Genomic DNA, 21,630 nt, shown 5'->3' with positions numbered 1-21,630 from the left:
CTCAAGGCCATTCCAGCAGGTGCAAGTGGAGGAGTGGGGAATCAAACCCGGTTCTCCCAGATAAGAGTCCGCATGCTTAACCACTACACCAAACTGGCTAAGTGGGGTCACTCTGGGTTATTGCTTGGATGGGAGCCCATCAAGGAAGCCCAGGGTTGCTCTGCAGAGAGAGGCAACAGCAAACTACCTCTGCTCCTCTCTTACCTTGAAAACCCTATAGCAGGGGTGTCAAACTCATTTGTTTTGAGGGCCAGATCTGACATAAATGAGACCTAGTTGGGCTGGACTACGTCGGGTTGGGCCACGTGTGTATCTATTTAAGATTAGGCAACAGAGATATAAACTTTTTAAAAGACACAGACAAACACGACTCAAGATTTTTTTTAAAAAAAAAAACTTTAAATAAAACACGCTTAAAACATTAGCGGTTGTTTGTCTTAAAGGTGCTTTCTTCGTATCTCTCCCAGGGGATCCAGGGAACTGGGCAAAGGAAGCTCTGGCTCTTTCCCTCCCTCCCCAGGGGACCTGGAGGGGGAGGAGCCTCAACCAATGGAGAAAATTGAGATTTTGCTCTGTAACTCCTGTGCGGTTGAGCAAGCCTGGCAAAGCAAGCTGAGATGCAGAAGGAAGCAAGAGAGAGGGAGAAGGAAGCAGACTAGAGCCAGTTGCTCGGGGGCCTGATAGGGGCCCTCCGGGGGGGAGGGGCTTGATTCAGACCCTGGGCCGCATGTTTGACACCCCCCTATAGGGTTGCCATAAGTTGGCTCCAACTTGATTGGCGGGGTGGGGGGAAAAGACAAGCCTGTATTTGATCGTTAATCTTGTGAACACATATTTAAAAGTCTCCCAATTCGAGGCCTCTCCTGATAGGAGACAACACCCCCGAACAAGCATAGTGCTAAGGCACAACGGCTGTCAAAGCCGCACAAGTTGTCATTGCGGTCGCCCGCAGCTTTCCCACCTCTTTCAAAAAGCGCATCACCCGACACAGAGCGTTCACCAGCGAGTAAGTAAATCCAGAGAGCCCGTGGCTGCTGGGCGCTTGCTGGACCTCCTGCCCCGTCCACCGCTCGTAGTCGTCCATTTCCTGCTCCACGTCACGCATCATCTGGTTCAAGACATCGAGGCTGGACACGCGGCCGCTCGGAATGGGGGCGGAGTTCAAGCGAGCCTTCTTCTGTCTGGCTGGCGTCAGCGCGGTGGGAGTTTTCTTCACTGGAGGGAGGAAACGTTTTTATCCTCATCAGCGCTGCACAAGTCAGGGCTCTATTTAATAAAGGACTCGAAAACTTTGTCGCCGCCTCGCCAGAGTCTTGCTCGAGGCAGCTTTTGAGTAAAACCGCAACACAATTAAAAACAATCATGCAGTCAGGAGTGCTTTATCTCTCTTTTTTTTAACAGTACTTTATCAATTAAGATAACATAAGAAATTAAAATATAAATCACCAGAAACATCTGAAATAACATTTGACTGAAATCTTTATTAATCATAAGCAGGGCTTTTTTTTGTATAGCAGGAGCTCCTTTGCATATTAGGCCACACCCCCTGATGTAGCCAATCCTGGAGCTTGCAGGGCTCTTAGTACAGGGCCCACTGTAAAGTCCAGGAGGACTGGCTACATCAGGGGTGTGTGGCCTAATATGCAAAGGCCTTCCTGCTGTAAAAAAAAGCCCTGATTATGTATATTTGCTTAATTAATTACTTAATTATAAATCTCTCGGCTTGATTTCGCGAACGAAGATTTAAGAAGGGTGCAGTAGTCCACGTCTGCTGCAGGCTCGCTGGTGGCTGACAAGACCAATGCGGGACAGGCAGGTCCGGCCACAGTGGCTGCAAGGAAAAGTCTGATTTGGGGTTGGTGCTGTAGCAGTACGATTAATACATTTACATTTAATCATACCAGTTGAGCAACTGGGGCGGGGAAAAGGTTTGCCAAACTATTCAGTTGAAATATATCCTCCCCACTTTTTAAGGTCAGCTTGATTACCAAAAAGGTTTCCTTTACATTTCACGATCCATTCTTCTATTCGTGGAATGTTATCTGACTTCCCCTATCTCATGAAACGGATTCTAGTTGCTGTTATCATAGTTTGAAATTATTTTAGAAACAAAGGCATAGAGGTTAACAAAACAAACTTGGAGGAATAGGGGAAATCTATACCTCATCGGCATTTCATAATCTCTACACCCAATAACTGGTATTTTCAGCCCAACCGCATGTTCACCATGTATGAAAATTAGGGTTTGTAGAATCTTTCGGGATCAAGTGCCGTGTTCTACTGGAGAAAGTTTTCCTTCCAGACGTTTCGTTCTCAGCTGCGGAGAACATCCTCAGTGGCGTTGCAGCCCGAGCAGGCGCTCTGACCTTCTTGGCTGCTGTGCATTGAGTGAGGCCAGGGCTGCTGGAGAGCTGCTATTTCTAGGCTGGAATTTCTAGCTCTCCAGCAGCCCTGGCCTCACTCAATGCACAGCAGCCAAGAAGGTCAGAGCGCCTGCTCCGGCTGCAACGCCACTGAGGATGTTCTCCGCAGCCGAGAACGAAACATCTGGAAGGAAAACTTTCTCCAGTAAAACACGGCACTTGATACCGAAAGATTCTACAAACCCTAATGATGTTGCCAGCCGTGAAAACCTGAAATCTTTGATGTATGAAAATGTTTGCATTTGATAGCATGCAATACCAACATGTGCCATACTTTTTTGTACAAATTTTTGCTATTTTGTGCGGTGTCAAGCACCTCTGACATAGCATCTTTATCGAATGTTAACGATGCTATCGAAATGTTCTCAAAATCTGAGAAGAAACAGAAAAAATGTTCTCGAAATCTGAGAAGAAACAGAAAAAAGATAAATGTTTAGTTTTCCTTCCCGGGCTTCTGAACCGGAACGCATCAAGATCGTGGAAGAAGAGTCCAAAATTTATTCCTTCAAAACCCCAAACTTGGGAAAAGGGCAAGAGGTGGCAATTTAAACAAACCGGCCCACCCATGGAACAACCGGGACCGGCAGGAGTTAAGGGCTGCTGCAGCCCTTGGAAAGCCTTGCTGCTGAAGCAAAGTTTTTATGATGCCAACAGGTGACTTTGCAAACACTATTCTTCAGAAACACGACAAAGCTAATTCACTGCTTTTCAATGCGCTGATTGAGCGCCCATCACTGCGCCAGGCTACGGGACCAGGGCCACTAAGCAGATGCCGCATTAGAACAGATAAAAGGAAGTCCTTCTTCACCCAAAGAGTAATTCACACATGGAATTCACTGCGGAAGGAAGTGGTGGCGCAAACAAGCACAGACGGCTTCAGGAGGGGATTGGATAAACACATGGAGCAGAGGTCCGTCAGTGGTTATGAGCCACAAGGTACAGATGGAACGCTGTCTGGGGCACGTGACGCTCTGTATTCTTGGTGCCTGGGAGGGTCAATATTGGGAGGGCTTCTAGTGTCGTGGCCCCACTGATGGACCTCCTGATGGCACCTGGGTTTTTTGGCCACTGTGTGGCACAGAGTGCTGGACTGGAGGGGCCACTGGCCTGATCCGACATGGCTTCTCTTATGGGAGAAGGCACAGATGCTTTCAGAAACCCGGGTTAGCTGAGAGGAAGGAGGGGCCGTCTTATGAGCACGCTACCTTTGGCTGAAATCTGCTTCTGCTTCTTCAGGCTGGCACTCAGGACCTGCTGCACTATGTACGTGATGTCAGCAATCTGCTCCTCGTTCTCGAGTCTTGAGTGGACTCTCCTCACAGCGTTGGTGGCATTAAGGGCTAGAGGTTTTTCAAAACGATGCAAGAGAGCTCGGTTGGAAGGCTAAAACGCTCCAGCGTGTCATGGGGGCGGGAAGGGAGATGCTAACTGCTTTGATCGCGTTAGTTTAGTTATAACCTCCAGTTAGGGTTGCCAGCTCCGGTGGGGAAATACCAGCCAGGGTGGCCAAACTGTGGCTTGGGAGCCACATGAAATCTTTCAAACTGGCTCTCCAAACTCCCCACTATGGAGAAGGCATCTGTCTCCTTAAATCGCTTCTCCAAGCCAAGCCAACAGCTTGGAGAATGCATTTAGAGTTAAAGTTGCTTTCTGTCCACCTCTCCCTCCCGCCCCCATCTTCCTTTCTGCTCTCAAATGTCTGACGTTCAGGCTTTGCAGCTCTCAAATATCTGATGCTTATTCTATGTGGCTCTTACATTGAGTTTGGCCCCCCAACGTGATCTGGAGGTTCTAGGGAGTGAACCTATGAAGCTGCCTTCTACTGAATCAGGCCCTGGGTCCATCAAAGTCAGTCTTGTCTACTCAGACTGGCAGCGGCTCTCCAGGGTTTCAAGCGGAGGATTTTCACGCCTATTTGCCTGGACCCTTTTGAGTTGGAGATGCCGGGGATTGAACCTGGGACCTTCTGCTTACCAAGCAGATGCTCTACCACTGAGCCACCGTCTCTCCCCAATGGGACATATGAAGCTGCCTTCTACTGAATCAGACCTTTGGTACATCAAAGTCAGTATTGTCTTCTCAGACTGGCAGTGGCTCTCCAGGGTTTCAAGTGGAGGTTTTTCACGCCTATTTGCCTGGACCCTTTAGAGTTGGAGATGCCGGGGATTGAACCTGGGACCTTCTGCTTACGAAGCAGATGCTCTACCACTGAGCCACCCTCCTTCCCTTGGGGAAGCTTGGGGAGGGCAGGGCTTGGGAGGGGAGGAGCCTCAGCAGAGCATAAGGCTGTAGAGTCCATCTTCCAAAGTAGCCATTTTCTCCAGAACTGACCTTTATCGCCTGGAGATCAATTATAATAGCCGCATATCTCCAGATGCCATCTGGAGACTGGCAACCCAGCCTCCAGCCCATTCTTTCCCCTAGATCCATTAACCCTTGCACACTTTCTTGCAGATGGAGGAAGGTTCAAGGTAACAGAACTAAAGTGAACCTGTACAGTCCAGCGACGGATGGTCTGCTGCTGGAGTCGCAAGCGCATTTGCTTCCTGCGTCGAGGTGGCGTCTGCTCGCTGTTTAATAGCCTTTCCGTGGCAACTGGCCAGGGAGCCCTTCTCTTTCGGAAGGTGGGACGCCCTATGTACAAGGATAAAGATGCGGAGTGAATATAGGAGGATGAGTCGTCGAGTGGGGAAGGCGCTATTTCCTATAGATACCCGTTTCAACAAACCCTTTCTAACTCCCAAAAGTTACGCAACGGCTTTTGCCGTACAAATAGCTCTGCACCAAACAGGCGCGTCGGGCAACAGACTTGTGTTAGAACAAATGGAATTTACTGCAGGCCTGCTCTGTCCAAAGTCATCCAAAATGTTAAAAGCACCAAAACTAGGTGCACAGTTATAATCCTAGAATCAGAAGAGACCTCCAAGGTCATCTAGTCCAACCCCCAGCACAATGTAGGAAACTCACAAACACCTCCCCCTAAATTCACAGCAGTGCTGTCAGATGGCCTTCTAACTTCTGCTTAAAAACCTCCAAGGAAGGAGAGCCCACCACCTCCTGAAGAAGCCTGTCCCACTGAGAAACCGCTCTAACAGTCACGAAGTTCTTCCTAATGTTGAACCAGAAACTCTTTTGATTTAATTTCAACCCATTGGTTCTGGTCCTACCTTCTGGGCCCACAGAAAACAATTCCACACCACTCTCTATATCAGCTGTCCCCAACCTTATTGGCACCATGAATCAGTTTTGTGGAAGACAATTTTTCCACAGATAGAGGGGATGATTTTGGGATGATACCATCGTGCACTTTATTTTTACTAGTTTGGTGTTGTGGTTAAGCGTGCACTCTTATTTGGGAGAACCGGGTTTGATTTCCCACTCCTCCACTTGCAGCTGCTGGAATGGCCTTGGATTAGCCATAGCTCCGGCAGAGATTGCCCTGGAAAGGCCAGCTTCTGTGGAGAGCTCTCTCAGCCCCACCCACCTCACAGGATGTCTGTTGTGGGGGAAGGGGACAAAGGATATTGTAAGCCGCTCTGAGACTCTGATTCAGAGAGAAGAGCAGGATATAAATCTGCGGTCTTTTTTTCCTCCTCCTCCTCCATTGTAATATAAAATGAAATAATTATACAACTCACAGCCCAGTTGCTAACAGGCCACGGACCGGTACCAGGCCATGGCCCGGGGGTTGAGGACCCTGTCAAGCATGCATATTTCTGTGTGCCATGATAGTCCACAAGACACACAGCAGAACAACACCTTAGTCTGCTTCCCCCTCCTTTACAACCGAAGGGTGCATCATAAATCCATCTGGCCCAAGGACGTTTAGGTTAGCCTTGCTTGTAACGGTGCAACGTGCCTCTCCCCCAGATTCACACAGCCAGGTCTTATCTGCTCTCAGAGAAAGTGTGAGAAAGGGAGATGTTTTTATTAGCTTGCATTCCTTAGCAATAAAAGAGATAGGATGTAGTAGCCTTTGAACCCGTGACTCAAATTGCATCTGTATGTTATCCTTTGAAGCTATCCTATAAAGTAACTATTCGCATCTGTATACGTCATTACTTCCAAGGATCCTGTCCTTGGCAAAGCTATGGAGCTTCAACAATAAAGCCACTTTTGATTCAATAACAAAAGACTGATTATTGAGAAATATCGATGCTTGACAGACCCCTGCTCTATATGACAACTCTTCAAGTACTTGAAGATGGTGATCATATCTCACCTCTCAGCTGCCTCCTCTCCAGGCTAAACATGCCCAGCTCCTTCAACCTTTCTTCACCAAACCACAGCATTAAGAAATGCTATTAAGCAATAAAAAAAGAGCCAAACAAATAAAATAAAAGCAGCAAGCTGTTAGACTACAAAAGATGCCACGAGAACAGCCACCATACAAAGTGCACACGAAGGCATAAGGCTGCTTCACATGGTATCAGATCACTGGTCTACTCAGACTGGCAGCAGCTCTTCAGGGTCTCAGGTAGAGCTCTTCCTGTTGGTCGTCCAAGTTTCTTAACAGTCAAATATGAAGGGCTGTAGGGCTTCGGTCCCAAGAGAGATCCTCAGCATGAAGCCCACCTGCCTCCAGATTCAACCATCAAGGAAAACTGGACCTCTCACCAGAGCGAAACTTGCATCTCTCATATGAACATATGAAGCTGCCTTATACTGAATCAGACCCTCGGTCCATCAAAGCCAGTATTGTCTACTCAGACTGGCAGTGGCTCTCCAGGGTCTCAAGGTGAGGTTTTTCACACCTATTTGCCTGAACCCTTTTAGTTGGAGATGCCAGGGATTGAACCTGGGACCTTCTGTTTACCAAGCAGATGCTCTACCACTGAGCCACCGTCCCTCTCCATTTGCAGGGAGGTTCACAAGGAAGAAAGCAGTCTCTCTAACCTGCACAGCTTAGGCAGAGAACTGTATTAACTGTAGTAGCATTGTGGGGATTTACAGGCAGCAATTCCAAAGCATGAGACAAAGAGCAGAGGAGGAACTCAGAAGAGCTGAAATAACAGATTTAGATATTACAGAACCACTGGCAAGAAGACGACGACTACAGATTTATACCCTGCCCTTCTCTCTGAATCAGAGACTCAGAGCGGCTTCCAATCGCCTGTATCTTCTCCCCCCACAACAGACACCCTGTGAGGTAGGTGGGGCTGAGAGGGCTCTCACAGCAGCTGCCCTTTCAAGGACAACTCTGCGAGAGCTATGGCTGACCCAAGGCCATTCCAGCAGCTGCAAGTGAAGGAGTGGGGAATCAAACCCCGTTCTCCCAGATAAGAGTGCGCACACTTAACCACCACACCAGACTGGCTCTCAACAAATTTATACAACAGACAACAGACGCAAAAAAGAGGACACACGCACAGACCTGCTTCCGTCAGTGATGGATCCGGAGTTGAAAGACGCATCTTGGATGTTCTCACCCTCAAGCGGGAAGCCAGAAGAGCTCTCCCCTACTTCATTGAGAGCCTTCCAAAAAACATATGGAACATCATAAAACGTTGCGGGGGAGCATTACAAATCTGATATTATTTTTTTACAGCTGTATTTCACAAGATGGAAACTGATCTAGCTCAATCCCTACCAGATGGCCCAGCTGACGGGCGGGGAAGATATCTCACCTACCATGTAACTGCAGAGAAAACCCAGCTCAGCGCTGGAGTATACTAAATGTCTAAACATTGCTTTTGAGGGATTCAGCTTGAATAGAGCTAAGCCTGCATCGACTGGGATGTATAACCTTTGATGCTCTGACCAGGCTACCCTGATGTCAGAAAGAACATAAGAGAAGCCATGTTGGATCAGGCCAGTGGCCCATCCAGTCCAACATTCTGTGGCACACAGCGGCCAAAAAATCCAAGTGCCATCAGGAGGTCCAGCAGTGGGGCGAGGAGTACTGGAAGCCCTCCCACTGTGACCCCCCCAAGCACCAAGAATACAGAGCATTTCTGCTTCAGACAGAGAGTTCCAAAGATAAGCTGTAGCTAATAGCCACTGATGCACCTCTGCTCCATATGCTTATCCATTCCCCTCTTGAAGCTGGCTATGCTTGTAGCCGCCGCCACCTCCTGCGGCAGTGAATTCCACATGTTGATCACCCTTTGGGTGAAGAAGGACTTCCTTTTATCCGTTTTAACCCGACTGCTCAGCGATTTCATTGAATGCCCACGAGTTCTTGTATTGTGAGAAAGGGAGAAACTAAGCAGGGTCAGCCTTGGCTAGTATTTGGAAGGGCGACCCAAGGAATACCAGGGTTGTTATGTAGAGGCAGGCAACGGCGAACCACCTGTTAGGTTCTTGCCTTGAAAATGCCACCGGGGGGTGCTATAAGTCAGCTGCGATTGGCAACGAAAATGACCTTTGATAAAGATTACAGACACACTATCCACATCTTTGCGAGTTCAATCAAGTAATTCCAACTGACCAAACACATAATTTAAAAGAAAATCTCAACACAACCTTAAATTAATGTAGTGCGCTTTTGAAACACGTGGGAAAGAACTGCATTTTACTTCCCAACTTTGAGAGCTGCCTAAGGCTAAGCCATCAGTAAAGAAAACCCAGGTTTTCTTGCTCCTTATACCATGCCTTTGAAGGATATTGGTGCATTCCTAGGAATAAAATAGCCCAAAAAACTATACAAACCTCTGAATACATATGATTTAAAAAACCAGAATTCTTCCAGTCGGTCTTGAATGCTGTTGGATGCTCGTACAAATAGTAAACTATCCTTTTTTTGACTGGGTTATGTGCCTACACCCCATATATTAGTGACAGGACTTCAAGAAAGGCTTATCAGAAATACAGACTGTACGAATTCTCACTTCCAACTAGATTACAAGTCTACAATACACGCAAAGCATGAGGAGGTTTTCCGGTACATATTTGGATACATATTTGGATATAGGCCTCAGATTCAGTGGGAGCTCACACGAGCACAGCTCCTGAACCTTCCTGAGAGTTTCACCTCCTCCTTCGGAGAGTTCCACCTCCTTGTCCATTGAATAGTAGGTGCAGCTGCATAGCAATCCCTGGATGAGCTCCACCACCTATTTTTCTGCAAAATGACTCCTGATTACCCTGATGTTCATCACAAAGTTGTTTTATTGCACCACTGAGGAAGGCCGTGAGCCGAAATGCATTTGGCGTTTTTTGTCATATTCTTTGACCAGCTGTATGCGCATAGTAGAGCAACTGTTAAGGCGTTTGTATAATTTACAGAAAAGCAGGCCTTTTTTTGTAGCAGGAACTCCTTTGCTTATTTGGCTGCACCCCGCCCCCCCCGATGTAGTCAATCCTCCGAGAGCTTACAGTAGGCCCTGGAAGAAGAGCCCTGCAGAAAGCTAAAACTCATTTAAAAGTTTTTTCCAAAAATTATATGCATTCAAAGGTTTGCCTGATGAACCTTTTTTTGGCTCTCTGATATGTTTTCAGCGTTGAGCTCCCATTTCTTTTTGACCCACTTTCCCATGAAACAATACTGCATCTTCCGATCTGGGCAATTATTGCACAAGAACTCTAAAACGCCTATTTAAGGCTGACATTTTCTCAGCACACTTTTTTTTATCACAACCAGCAAAAGCATGACCGTTCCACAACCACTGTTTGACTCGTTCCACTGACAATGACTGACAATCAAGACACACACCTCCGGCCCCCACCCACACCCCCATCTCGACCACAAGGAGCAATTCAGCTCTTGGGCAGCCTACCTCGCTTCCAGTGAAGAAGAAGAAGACTGCAGATTTATACCCTGCCCTTCTCTCTGAATCAGAGACTCAGAGCGGCTCACAATCTCCTATATCTTCTCCCCCCACAACAGACACCCTGTGAGGTAGGTGGGGCTGAGAGGGCTCTCACAGCAGCTGCCCTTTCAAGGACAACTCCTACGAGAGCTATGGCTGACCCAAGGCCATTTCAGCAGCTGCAAGTGGAGGAGTAGGGAATCAAACCCGGTTCTCCCAGATAAGAGTCTGCGCATTTAACCACGACATCAAACTGCCTATAGTTGACCCAAGCCCATTCCGGCAACTGCAAGTGGAGGAGTAGGGAATCAAACCCGGTTCTTCCAGATAAGAGTCCGCACACTTAACCACTACACCAAACTGCCTATGGCTGACCCAAGGCCATTCCAGCAGCTGCAAGGGGAGGAGTGAGGAATCAAACCCAGTTCTCCCAGATAAGAGTCCGCGCACTTAACCACTACGCCAAACTGCCTATGGCTGACCCAAGGCCATTGCAGTAGCTGCAAGTGGAGGAGTGGGGAATCAAACCCGGTTCTCCCAGATAAGAGTCTGCACACTTAACCACTCCACCCAACCGGCTCTCAGTGCAAGCCTATGCAGAGTCACTCCAATCTAAGCCTGTTTTTCAGTGAGCTTAGAGCAGCGTAACTGCACAGGATCACAGCATTATGACACATCTTAAACCCCGAAATCCTGTTACCTGGGGATCCATGATGGACTCACTAAGAACGGAGAGCTGCGTAGGGGGATCCCGCTGTTGTGCAATGGGTCCTTGAGTGGATTCTGCGTCACAGTCAGGAGCCACCGTCACATTCGGGAAGCCTGGGAAATGGCAAAGGAAGACCACAAGGCCATAAAAAGTGTTAGGATGAATCACGGAAGTTACGCTTATTACACTGGACTGGGGACACAAAAGAACACACTGCTGCCAAGGAAGCCTTAGTTGTCTTCCTCAGATGTGCAGAGAAACAGCGCATGAAATTTCAGAAGGGGAACCGAGTCTGCGGCACATAAAGAGCAAGAGTGGTGTGGTGGAGTCTGGAGAGCCGTGTTTGATTCCTCCACTCCTCCTCCACGTACAGCTAGCTGGCTGATCTTGGGCCAGTCACAGTCCTCTCCGAGCTCTCTCAGCCCCACGTACCTCACTAAGTGCCTGTTGTGGGGAGAGGAAGGGAGGCAATTGTGATTTGCTTTGAGACTCCTTAAGGTAGAGGAAGGAAGGAAAGGTCCCCTGTGCAAGCACCAGTCGTTTTCGACTCTGGGGTGATGTTGCTTTCACTTTTTACGGGGTGGTTTGCCATTGCCTTCTCCAGTCATCTACACTTTCCCCCCAGCAAGCTGGGGACTCATTTTACCCATCTCGGAAGGATGGAAGGCTGAGTCAACCTCGAGCCGGCTACCTGAAAACCCAGCTTCCGCAGGGGATCGAACGCAGGTCATGAGCAGAGCTTAGGACTGCAGTACTGCAACTTTAACACTCTGCGCCACGGGGCTCCTTAAGGTAGAGAAAAGCAGGGTATAAAAACCTATTTATTGCAGACCACTTCCATCAGATGCATGAAAAGAGAAATATATCCTTGGGAGTGAGGATATCTGGGGCTTTATTCTACTGATTCTCATGTTTTAGCTGCGATAGAAAAGTGATCTCAAGACATGAGGAAAGATCAGAGATAACCATTTTAATAAACAAAATATGTATGGGTTGTGCTGTTCTTCTGGCAGTGAAGCCTCACCACAAACAGCACATGTGCCAAAGTTACTTAGCGGGGAAGAGGCACAGGAGAGGAAATAAATACGCCAGAGAAAAGAGCGGGAAGGTACTGGAGACAAGGGAAGAGATGCAGGCGATGTTCCCTCTAAGCTGCAGAGTCTTGTGAGCAAAAAATCTACTTTGCGAGCTGCTGGCATTAAAAGTCGTGAGCTACTGCATAAACTAGCGTGCTCTGGGGTCACCCTTCCTGAGCTAAGACGAAAATGTGCGAGCCGGAGGCTAAAAATCTGTGAGCCGGCTCAAGCTAACTCCGCTTCAAGGGAACACTGGACACAGGGAAGAAGGTGAAAGAGAATGGATTTTCTCATGATTCACTGAGTGGGTAGCTGGCCGGTTCTGGGATGGGGAGATGCACGCTGGGATTCCAAAGCACAAACAATGGCCGTGGGTTTCTAGCTCATAGAAACACAGGAACGGACGGAACATCAAGGGTTATCTAGTCCATCTCTCTGCACAAAGCACGAAATTCACAGCTACCTCACTAACCACCCACTGACCCCGCTGCTCTATATCCAGAGGAAGGCAAAAAAAAAAAAAATACACAACCCTTCTGGATCCCTGAGCCAATTTGGCCTGGAGAAAAATTCCTTTCTGACCCCGGGGCAGTGATCAGCATTCCCTCGGGTATCCCTTCCTGCCCCCCCCCCTCCCTCACAGTCTGCCCATATTTACAGAACTCTGCAACCCAAACAGAGAATCATGGCTGAGAGCGGCAAAAGAACCCCCCCCCCCAGGGTTCTGTGATAACCAGCCTCACACAGAAAAGACTTTTTAACATAATTTAGAAAATGTCAACATTCTGTCATCACTCTCATACAAAATATTTCACAAGTATGTTGTATTTTTAACGCAGCTGGCGAAAGCTTCTATCGAAACGAGGAAAGATGAAAGTACTGCCTCGTCGCTGTGTTTGCTGCGTTTCAAGATCACTGTACAAGACAACTGAACGCTGCGGAATTCTTACTATCACCTCGTGTCCTCAGGAACCGGAACGGGGATTCCTTTTTCAGTAGAAGGACTCTTTTGGTATATTTCCAGGACTGGACTGGTCGTACTCATTCATGTCCTTCTTTTGCACAAAGTATGGGTGTTTGTTTCTCAGGGCATGACTTGTGAAATATTTTGTATGATAACAGAAGGTTGAAATTTTCAAAATTACGTTGAAAAGTATATTTACAGAATTGGCATGGCTGTCAGATGACCATCTAGCCCAGGGGTGGCCACACTGCCACATGTGGCTCTTTCACACGTATTGCGTGGCTCTCGAAGCCCCCACCGCCTTGGAGAAGGCATTTCCCTTTTCAAATTACGTCTCCGAACTGAGCCAGCTGGCGGCTTGGAGAATACATTTAAAGTGGAAGTTGCTTTCTTTCACCTCTCCCTCCCACCTATTTTCCTGCCTTCCTAGGACTGCCAGGTCAGTGCTGGAAAATACCTAGAGATTTTGGGGATGAATCCAGGAGAAGGTAGGGTTTGGGGAGAGGAGGGGCCTCAGCAGGGAACAATGGCCTAGAGCCCACCCTTCAAAGCAGCCGTTTCCTCCAGGGAAGCTGATCTCTGCCAGCTGGAGATCAGTTATAAAAGCAGGAGATCTCCAGGCCCCACCTGGAGGCTGAAGACCCGGAGATAACCGTGCACAATGAAATACACTCTGCAACATTATTTAAATCCACCATTACTGAAGACTGTTCTGCTTACAGAAATCACTTTATAACAGGTCTCTACTTATACCATGCTAAAGAAGCTGTCCAGCTGGCCGTGTCAGCATCCCAAAGCTACTCAGAAGGCCCACGTCTTTCCTATCATACCAAGCGACATGAAAAAAGCATTTCCGGCATATAACTTTGCAAGTTTGTTGTCTGGGGTTTGCACTATAAAATTGTACTGTATTAATAGCTAAGACTAATTTCACTTAGCAAACTTCACCTATGTGCCTGCGAGGGGCATCTCCGAACAGGTCCTTCACCACAGCCATGGCCCGATCGGATCTCTCCAGGACATCCTGCATATGGTACTGGTCAGAAAGGATCTAAAAGGGATAGATCGCAGAGGGGAAAGTCATACACTGCGCTTTCAGTTTATTTCTTCCTTTCTCCTTTATGCAGTCACTCATAGGAACGTGCGGACCTTTGGCGACAGCATCCATGAAAAGCTACGTTTTATTCTGACCAGCCAATTTTCAAAATGCAGGTTGCAACCATAAAGGTAGTCCCCTTTGTAAGCACCAGTCGTTTCCAACTCTGGGGTGATGTTGCTTTCACAACGTTTTCACGGCAGACTTTTTACGGGGTGGTTTGCCATTGCCTTCCGCAGTCATTTACACTCCCCCCCCCCCCCCCAGTAAGCTGGGGACTCATTTTACCGACCTCGGAAGGATGGAAGGCTGAGTCAACCTAAGCTGGCTACCTGAACCAGCTTCTGCTGGGATCGAACTCAGGTTGTGAGCAGAGGGCTCTGACTGCAGTACTACAGCTCTACCACTCTGTGCCATGGGGCTCAAATTGCAACCATACAACTAGTTTAATAATAAACACATGCACAAACACACAAATTTGTCTTGCATGTCCCACAAAGAGGGGTTTTTTTGAACAGGAATGCACAGGAACACAGTTCCGGCTGGTTGGCGTAAGGGGTCTCCTGTGGCAGTGAATTCCACATGTTAATCACCCTTTGGGTGAAGAAGTACTTCCTTTTATCCGTTTTAACCTGTCTGCTCAGCAATTTCATTGAATGCCCACGAGTTCTTGTATTGTGAGAAAGGGAGAAAAGTACTTATTTCTCTACTTTTTCCATCCCATGCATTATCTTGTAAACCTCTATCATGTCACCCCACAGTCAACGTTACTCCAAGCTAAAGAGCCCCAAGCGTTTCAACCTTTCTTCATAGGGAAAGTGTTCCAACCCTTTAATCATTCTAGTTGCCCTTTTCTGGACTTTCTCCAATGCTATAATATCCTTTTTGAGGTGTGGTGACCAGAACTGCACACAGTACTCTAAATGAGACCGCACCATCGATTTATACAGGGGCATTATGATACTGGCTGATTTGTTATCAATTCCCTTCCTAATAATTCCCAGCATGGCGTTGGCCTTTTTTATTGCAATCGCACACTGTCTTGACATTTTCAATGAGTTATCTACCACGACCCTAAGATCTCTCTCTTGGTCAGTCTCTGCCAGTTCACACCCCATCAACTTGTATTTGTAGCTGGGATTCTTGGCCCCAATGTGCATTACTTTGCACTTGGCCACATTGAACCTCATCTGCCACATTGACGCCCACTCACCCAGCCTCAACAGTTCCCTTTGGAGTGCCTCACAATCCTCTCTGGTTCTCACCACCCTGAACAATTTAGTGTCATCTGCAAACTTGGCCACTTCACTGCTTACTCCCAACTCCAAATCATTTATGAACAAGTTAAAGAGCATGGAACCCAGGACTGAGCCCTGCAACACCCCACTGCTTACCGTCCTCCACTGCAAAGACTGCCCATTTATGCTCACTCTCTGCTTCCTGTTAATCAGCCAGTTTTTGATCCACAAGAGGACCTGTCTCTGAGTCTTCTCCAGCACCACAGCTCAAAAGCATCTATTTTTCTGCACTCAGTCTTCCTTATGGTCCAACTCTCAAAGCCATACCTTACTACTGGGAATACCATGGCTTTGACTATATGGACTTTCGTTGGCACGGTGATGTCTCTACTTTTTATTATACTGCCTAGGTTTGCCATAGCTGTCCTCCCAAGGAGCAAGCGTCTTTTAATTTCATGGCTACAGTCACCATGTGCAGTGATCTTGGATCCCAGAAATTTAAGTCTGTCACGACTTCCATGTCTTCCCCTTCTATTTGCCAAGGAGTGATGGGGCCGGATGCCATGAACTTAGTTTTTTTGATGTTGAGTTTCAAGCCTACTTTTGTGCTCTCCTCTTTCACCCTCGACAAGAGGTTCTTTAGGTCCTCCTCACTTTCTGCCATTAGAGTATCATCACCTGCATATCTGAGGTTGTTGATGTTTTTCCCTCCAATCAATGAAGCTTGTGCTTCATCCAGGCCAAGTTCTGCAAACATGGCTCTCCACAATTCAGAGTGAACGCTACTGGTCTACTAAGAGCCGAGACCCACAAGATTGCGGCGCACAGAAAATATATTGTGCATTTTGAAAGAAGCTGTTAATGATGGAAGCCACAGAGATCTTACCTCTCTCATTAGGGCCAGTTTTCTTCTTTCCAAAGACTCAGGAACTCTTGCCTTCTGTTTCTTCCATTTGCTCTTTAACGCCTTCTCTTGCAATTCCGAACGTACCAGGGCTTTGTTCTTTGACTTATGCATCTCATGGCGCCGCACCTGGATGGGGTAAAGGATGCTCTTCTCAAACAGCTAACCCAAGGGACACGTTGCGGCAATGCTACAGCTAGGTGGCTTCCTATATCGACTGGTTGATATTTTAGGAACTAGAATCCAGTTGGCGGGTAGAGACATTGTGGTCAGTGGCATTTGAAAGCAAAAAGCTCAACACCACCAGCCAAGGAACAGACAAAATAGCCTGTCCCATCATCCCAGCATTGCTCAAACAATTTTGCAGTTCAAGATTAATTTATACTGGGGGGAAAAGTACACAATTGGATGAAGTTTGATTACTATGAAACCTTCAGAACAGACACTTCTAAAATGAAAATATAACCTTGAAGGGAAATCCTCCCGGTGGTGTTCTCGGCCCTTAAAAGAAATGGATGCTTGGCGCCACAACTATTGTGCTCAGAATAAGTTATTCAATTTAAATCAAACTCCATGCACTTGAGGAACAGAGAGAAGAATAAGAAGAAATGAGATGAGATGACCAACAAAGAAGTCCTGCCAAGCAGCGTCTCTTTTCTGAACCGGGGCACAAACATCACCATGAACCAGGGAGAGCCATTGTGTGGACTCTTATCTGAGAGTACTGGGTTTGATTCCCCACTCCTCCACTTGCACCTGCTGGAATGGCCTTGGGTCAGCCAGAGCTCTGGCAGAGGTTGTCCTTGAAAGGGCAGCTGCTGTGAGAGTCCTCTCAGCCCCACCCACCTCACAGGGTGTTTGTTGTGGGGGAGGAAGGGAAAGGAAATTGTGAGCTGCTCTGAGATTCAGCATGGAGGGCGGGATACATCTGTTTCAGTTAGAGCTGCCAATCCCCAGGTGGGGGCAGGGGATCGCTCTCCCCCCGCTGCAGGGAAATCAGAAAGGGGGGGGAGAAATGTCTGCTGGGCACTCCATTGTTCCCTATGGAGACCGAATCCCCTAGGGTACAATGGAGAATTGACCTGCGAGTTTCTCGGGCTCTGGGGAGGCTGTTTTTTGAGGTAGAGGCACCAAATTTGCAGCGTACCATCCAGTTCCTCTCCCCAAAAGACCCTCCGCATTTCAAAAAGATTGGACGGGGGAGGGTCCAATTCTAGGAGCCCCTATCCTTCATTATTCCCTAAGGAGGGAGGGCATTTAAAAGGTGTGTGGTCCCTCTAAATGTGATGGCCAGAACTCCCTTTGGAGTTCAGTTATGCTTGTCACAACCCTGCTTCTGGCTCCACCCCCAGTCTTCTGGCTCCACCCCCAAAGTCCCCAGATATTTCTTGAATTGGTTTCAATACAGACAGAAACCACGCCCTGATAATTCCCTCCGCAAAGGAACTACCATAAATTAAGGGCCAGGTAAGTAAGTGGCTTATTCAACAGAGAAAGGGGCATGGAGACAAGGTTACTGAATCTTCCCAGTTTGATCACTGGCTGCTTTTCTCCTCAGCTAAGCTCAGAGAACAGAAGTGATCGACAAGAAGTGTGAGGGGAGAGAAACGAAAAAGTGGAACGGGCAGCAGGCACAGGGAAGGTTTATTACAGGACAGCCCCTGCTAAGCACAAACCACAACACATCATTCTAACGTGCGCATGAAGTTAGAGGTCCGCCTTACCAGTTCCTCAGGAGTCGCACGGTGCACGGTGAGGTCCTGAACAGTGGCCTGCCACAAAAGACATCACACGTAAGAGCAGAAAGCAAAGCCCGAGAACAGCCAAGGAATATTATTTTCCCAGCATGCCACTTCCCAACACCCAGCTGCACTTCAATAAGATTAGAAACCAAATCACAGTCACAAATGCTTAATAGAAAGTCATCCGTAAAATGAACTAACCAAACAGGGCTGCTTTCCCGACAAACATCACGGAGTTTTAGGATTTGCCAGACAGAGGTCGTTTTGTAGAAAAATAGGTGGTGGAGCTCATCCAGGGATTGTTATGCAGCTGCACATACTATTCAATGGATAAGGAGGTGGAACTCTCAGAAGGAGGAGGAGGAACTCTCAGAAAGGTTCAGGAGCTGTGCTCCTGTGAGCTCCCACTGAATCTGAGGCGTGGGATTTACATACTGTTCTTTGAGCAAGGTGGGTTTTTTTTGTAAAAAAAAAAATCACAACATTAACTTCTTGCAGTAGAACAGGGGTGGCCAAAATTGCTTAACATAAGAGCCACACGGAGTAAATGTCAGATGTTTGAGAGCCACAACACAAGAACATCAGAGGAAGGAAGGAAGGAAGGAAATGATAGATGGACAGGCAGACGATAGACAGGAGAGAGGAAGAGGTGGAAAGAAAGCAACTTTAACTTTAAATGCATTCTCCAAGACACTGGCTGATGTGGCTTGCTGAAGTGATTTAAAGGGACAAATGCCTTCTCCAAGCTGGCCAATGGGGTGATTGTGCCCCACACGCACAAAATTGACCAGAGCTGGGGGGCGGAGGCGTGGCACAGGGAGCTGCCTGGAGCGGCAGAACCCCATGCGCCAGGCCTGGCCACACAATTTGTGTGATAAGAGCCATACGTGGCTCCTGGGCCACAGTTTGGCCATCCCTGAATTAGAAAAAAGTTTATATAACCTTAGAAATTCTGTTGGTCTTTATGGTGCAACTGGACTCAAATTTGGCTCTTCTGTGCAAACCGACTCACCAGAAACTCTTTAAACAGAGACTCTCTTGAGGGGTCTGCTGTAGATGGCTATAAACTGCATTCAAACAGGAATTATTCATCCTTCCCAATCCATGCTTGTATTTTTAAATTTTTTTAAATAGCGTTGTGTCTTGCAATTCGATCCCTGAATTTACAACACCGTGCAAAAATTATAATAAAAACGGGGTCCAAGTGTCAGATCTGAGACCAAGCTCACCCAACCCCCACGCTCTTTGAGTCTCACCTACCTCAAGGGCTCTTGGGAAGACAAGAGAAAGGAGTGAAACATGTTTAGTTTATTTGATTTCTACCCGCCCCATTTCCTGCAAGCAGGACTCGGGGCAGCACACAACACAGATATACAGCGACACATCATACAACACATACAATACATTAACTCCCATGAATATTTAAAAGTCTGCTCTGCTATTGGATGGGGCTGCATACCTATCTCACAATTTAGCTAGAATGGCTGGCAAACAATCCAAATTCCACCCACAGGGAAGGGTCTCAACAGGCAAGAATTGAGGTGGGGGGAGAACTAGAGGCTCTAGTTTATATACCCTAGAAATTTTCTTGCAGTTCCTTGCAGAGCTGGGGAGGGGGGGGGGATCAAAACGGACTAAATAAGCAACATGCTTATTTTTGGTTCTGTCCTGTGCCTTCCAATGCTATTCCACAAGACCAGCAAAACATCCACTCTTCCATCAGTGCAAGCGCAAAGAAACAACATTTCCCTGTAAGTCTCCAAGGAATCTGCCCATTAGCAGCCGCAGGTAGCAATTGTTTGCACAGATTCGCGCTGGTTTCCGTGCAAAGCGGCGCCCGTCAGTCTCCACCGGGGGAGGAGGTCTCCTGGGACGGAATGAAGGGCGCGAGAGGGGGGATTCTGATTCTGGACTAATTCGGAGCGAGGCGGCCCCATTCACACGCCCGGACTTACGTCCCACTCCTGCTTGGCCGGCGGCTTCTTCCTTCGGCCTTTGGGCGGCTTCCTCCCGGCCGGCGTCAGGAAGCGGCTGCCTCTTACCAGGGACATGTCGAGACAAACAGCGAGCAGGCCTCAAACGCGCCGCCACGCTCTGGCCCGCGCGTCGCCTAGGAAACCCCGCCTAGCCCGGGGCGGCCTCGCTCCGCCAGCCCTGCCCACTGTCGCCAAACGGGGCCGCGCTTCAAGCTGAGCGCGGGATTGGCTTTGCGTCGCGTCGCGTCGTACGGCCGTAAGAGGGGAGGAAGCGCAGATGTCCTTAAGAACTAGGGTTGCCAATCCCCAGGTGGGGGCAGGGGATCCCCCGGTTTGGAGGCCCCCCCCCCCACTTCAGGGTCGTCAGAAAGCGGCGGGGGAGGGGAGGGGAATGTCTGCTGGGAACTCTGTTATTCCCTATGGAGATTTATTCCCATAGAAAATCATGGAGAATTGATCCATGGGTATCTGGGGCTTTGGGGGGGGGCTGTTTTTTGGGATAGAGGCACCAAATTTTTGGTATAGCATCTAGTGCCTCTCCCCAAAATACCCCCCCAAGTTTAAAAAAGAATGGACCAGGGAGTCCAATTCTATGAGCCCCAAAAGAAGGTGCCCCTATCTTTCACTATTTCCTATGGAAGGAAGGCATTGAAAAGGTGTGCCGTCCCTTTAAATGTGATGGCCAGAACTCCCTATGGAGTTCAATTATGCTTGTCACAGCCTTGATCTTGGCTCCACCCCAATGTCTCCTGACTCCACCCCCAAAGTCTCCCGGCTCCACCCCCAAAGTCCCCAGATATTTCTTGAATTGGACTTGGCAACCCTATTAAGAACATAAGAGAAGCCATGTTGGATCAGGCCAATGGCCCATCCAGTCCGACACTCTGTCACACAGTGGCCAAAAATTTATATATATACACACATACACATATATACACACTGTGGCTAATAGCCACTGATGGACCTCTGCTCCATATTTTTATCTAACCCCCTCTTGAAGCTGGCTATGCTTGCGGCCACCACCATCTCCTGTGGCAGTGAATTCCACATGTTAATCACCCTTTGGGTGAAGAAGGACTTCCTTTTATCCATTCTAACCCGACTGCTCAGCAATTTCATTGAATGCCCCCGAGTTCTTGTATTGTGAGAAAGGGAGAAAAGGACTTCTTTCTCTACTTTCTCCATCTCATGCATAATCTTGTAAACCTCTATCATGTCACCCCGCAGTTGACGTTTCTCCAAGCTAAAGAGCCCCAAGCGTTTTAACCTTTCTTCATAGGGAAAGTGCTCCAAACCTGTAATCATTCTAGTTGGCCTCTGCTTCAAACGCCGTGCGAATTGGAATCCAGCTCCGCAGGCAGAAGCCTGGCGTTAGGCCCTCTTTCTGAACGAAACGAGTTGCTTTTCTGCTGCATGTAATGAGATATACAGCCAATATCCCTATTTTGAGTATGTCGATACAAATAATGATACTGATACACAATCCTTGGTCTTTCTAAACGAGTTGCTTTTCTGCTGTGTGCGCTGTTTTTTTTGTTTTGGAAAGGCAGGAAAAGACTCTGACAGGGTCGTCTAGGCCGGCTGGTCCCCTCATGTAGGGCTAGACCAGGGGTGGCCAAACTTGCTTAACGTTAACAGCCACCACCAGAACGAATGTCAGATGTTTTGAGAGCCGCAAGACAGGAAGGCAACTAGATGGGAAGGGAGAGGTGGAAAGGAAGCAACTTTGAATGCATTTTCCAAGCCACCAG

General features: G+C 47.9%; 1 protein-coding gene and 1 non-coding gene across 2 annotated transcripts in view; both read right to left on the bottom strand.

Moving 5' to 3' along the window:
* SPICE1 (spindle and centriole associated protein 1) overlaps positions 1 to 19,964 on the bottom strand; it is a 41,040-nt gene extending 21,076 nt beyond the window's left edge. The window contains exons 1-9 of the mRNA XM_060236841.1: positions 19,859 to 19,964; positions 17,886 to 17,933; positions 16,144 to 16,290; positions 13,872 to 13,974; positions 10,875 to 10,996; positions 7,798 to 7,898; positions 4,915 to 5,057; positions 3,629 to 3,763; positions 962 to 1,215 (exon numbers count right to left, since the gene is read on the bottom strand). Of these exons, the coding sequence (XP_060092824.1) occupies positions 962 to 1,215; positions 3,629 to 3,763; positions 4,915 to 5,057; positions 7,798 to 7,898; positions 10,875 to 10,996; positions 13,872 to 13,974; positions 16,144 to 16,290; positions 17,886 to 17,933; positions 19,859 to 19,954 (1,149 nt within the window). The 5' untranslated portion in view covers positions 19,955 to 19,964. The remainder of the gene's footprint in view (positions 1 to 961; positions 1,216 to 3,628; positions 3,764 to 4,914; positions 5,058 to 7,797; positions 7,899 to 10,874; positions 10,997 to 13,871; positions 13,975 to 16,143; positions 16,291 to 17,885; positions 17,934 to 19,858) is intronic.
* TRNAT-CGU (transfer RNA threonine (anticodon CGU)) lies at positions 4,575 to 4,645 on the bottom strand. The gene has a single exon. It is a non-coding gene; the product is annotated as a tRNA-Thr (tRNA).
* Positions 19,965 to 21,630: the final 1,666 nt, after the last annotated feature.

Source organism: Heteronotia binoei, chromosome 4 (assembly GCF_032191835.1).
Source record: "Heteronotia binoei isolate CCM8104 ecotype False Entrance Well chromosome 4, APGP_CSIRO_Hbin_v1, whole genome shotgun sequence".
In the NCBI taxonomy this organism is placed as follows: Eukaryota; Metazoa; Chordata; class Lepidosauria; order Squamata; family Gekkonidae; genus Heteronotia; species Heteronotia binoei.
The sequence above is the reverse complement of the archived record's forward strand: the minus strand, read 5'-3'. Positions and strand labels throughout refer to the sequence as shown.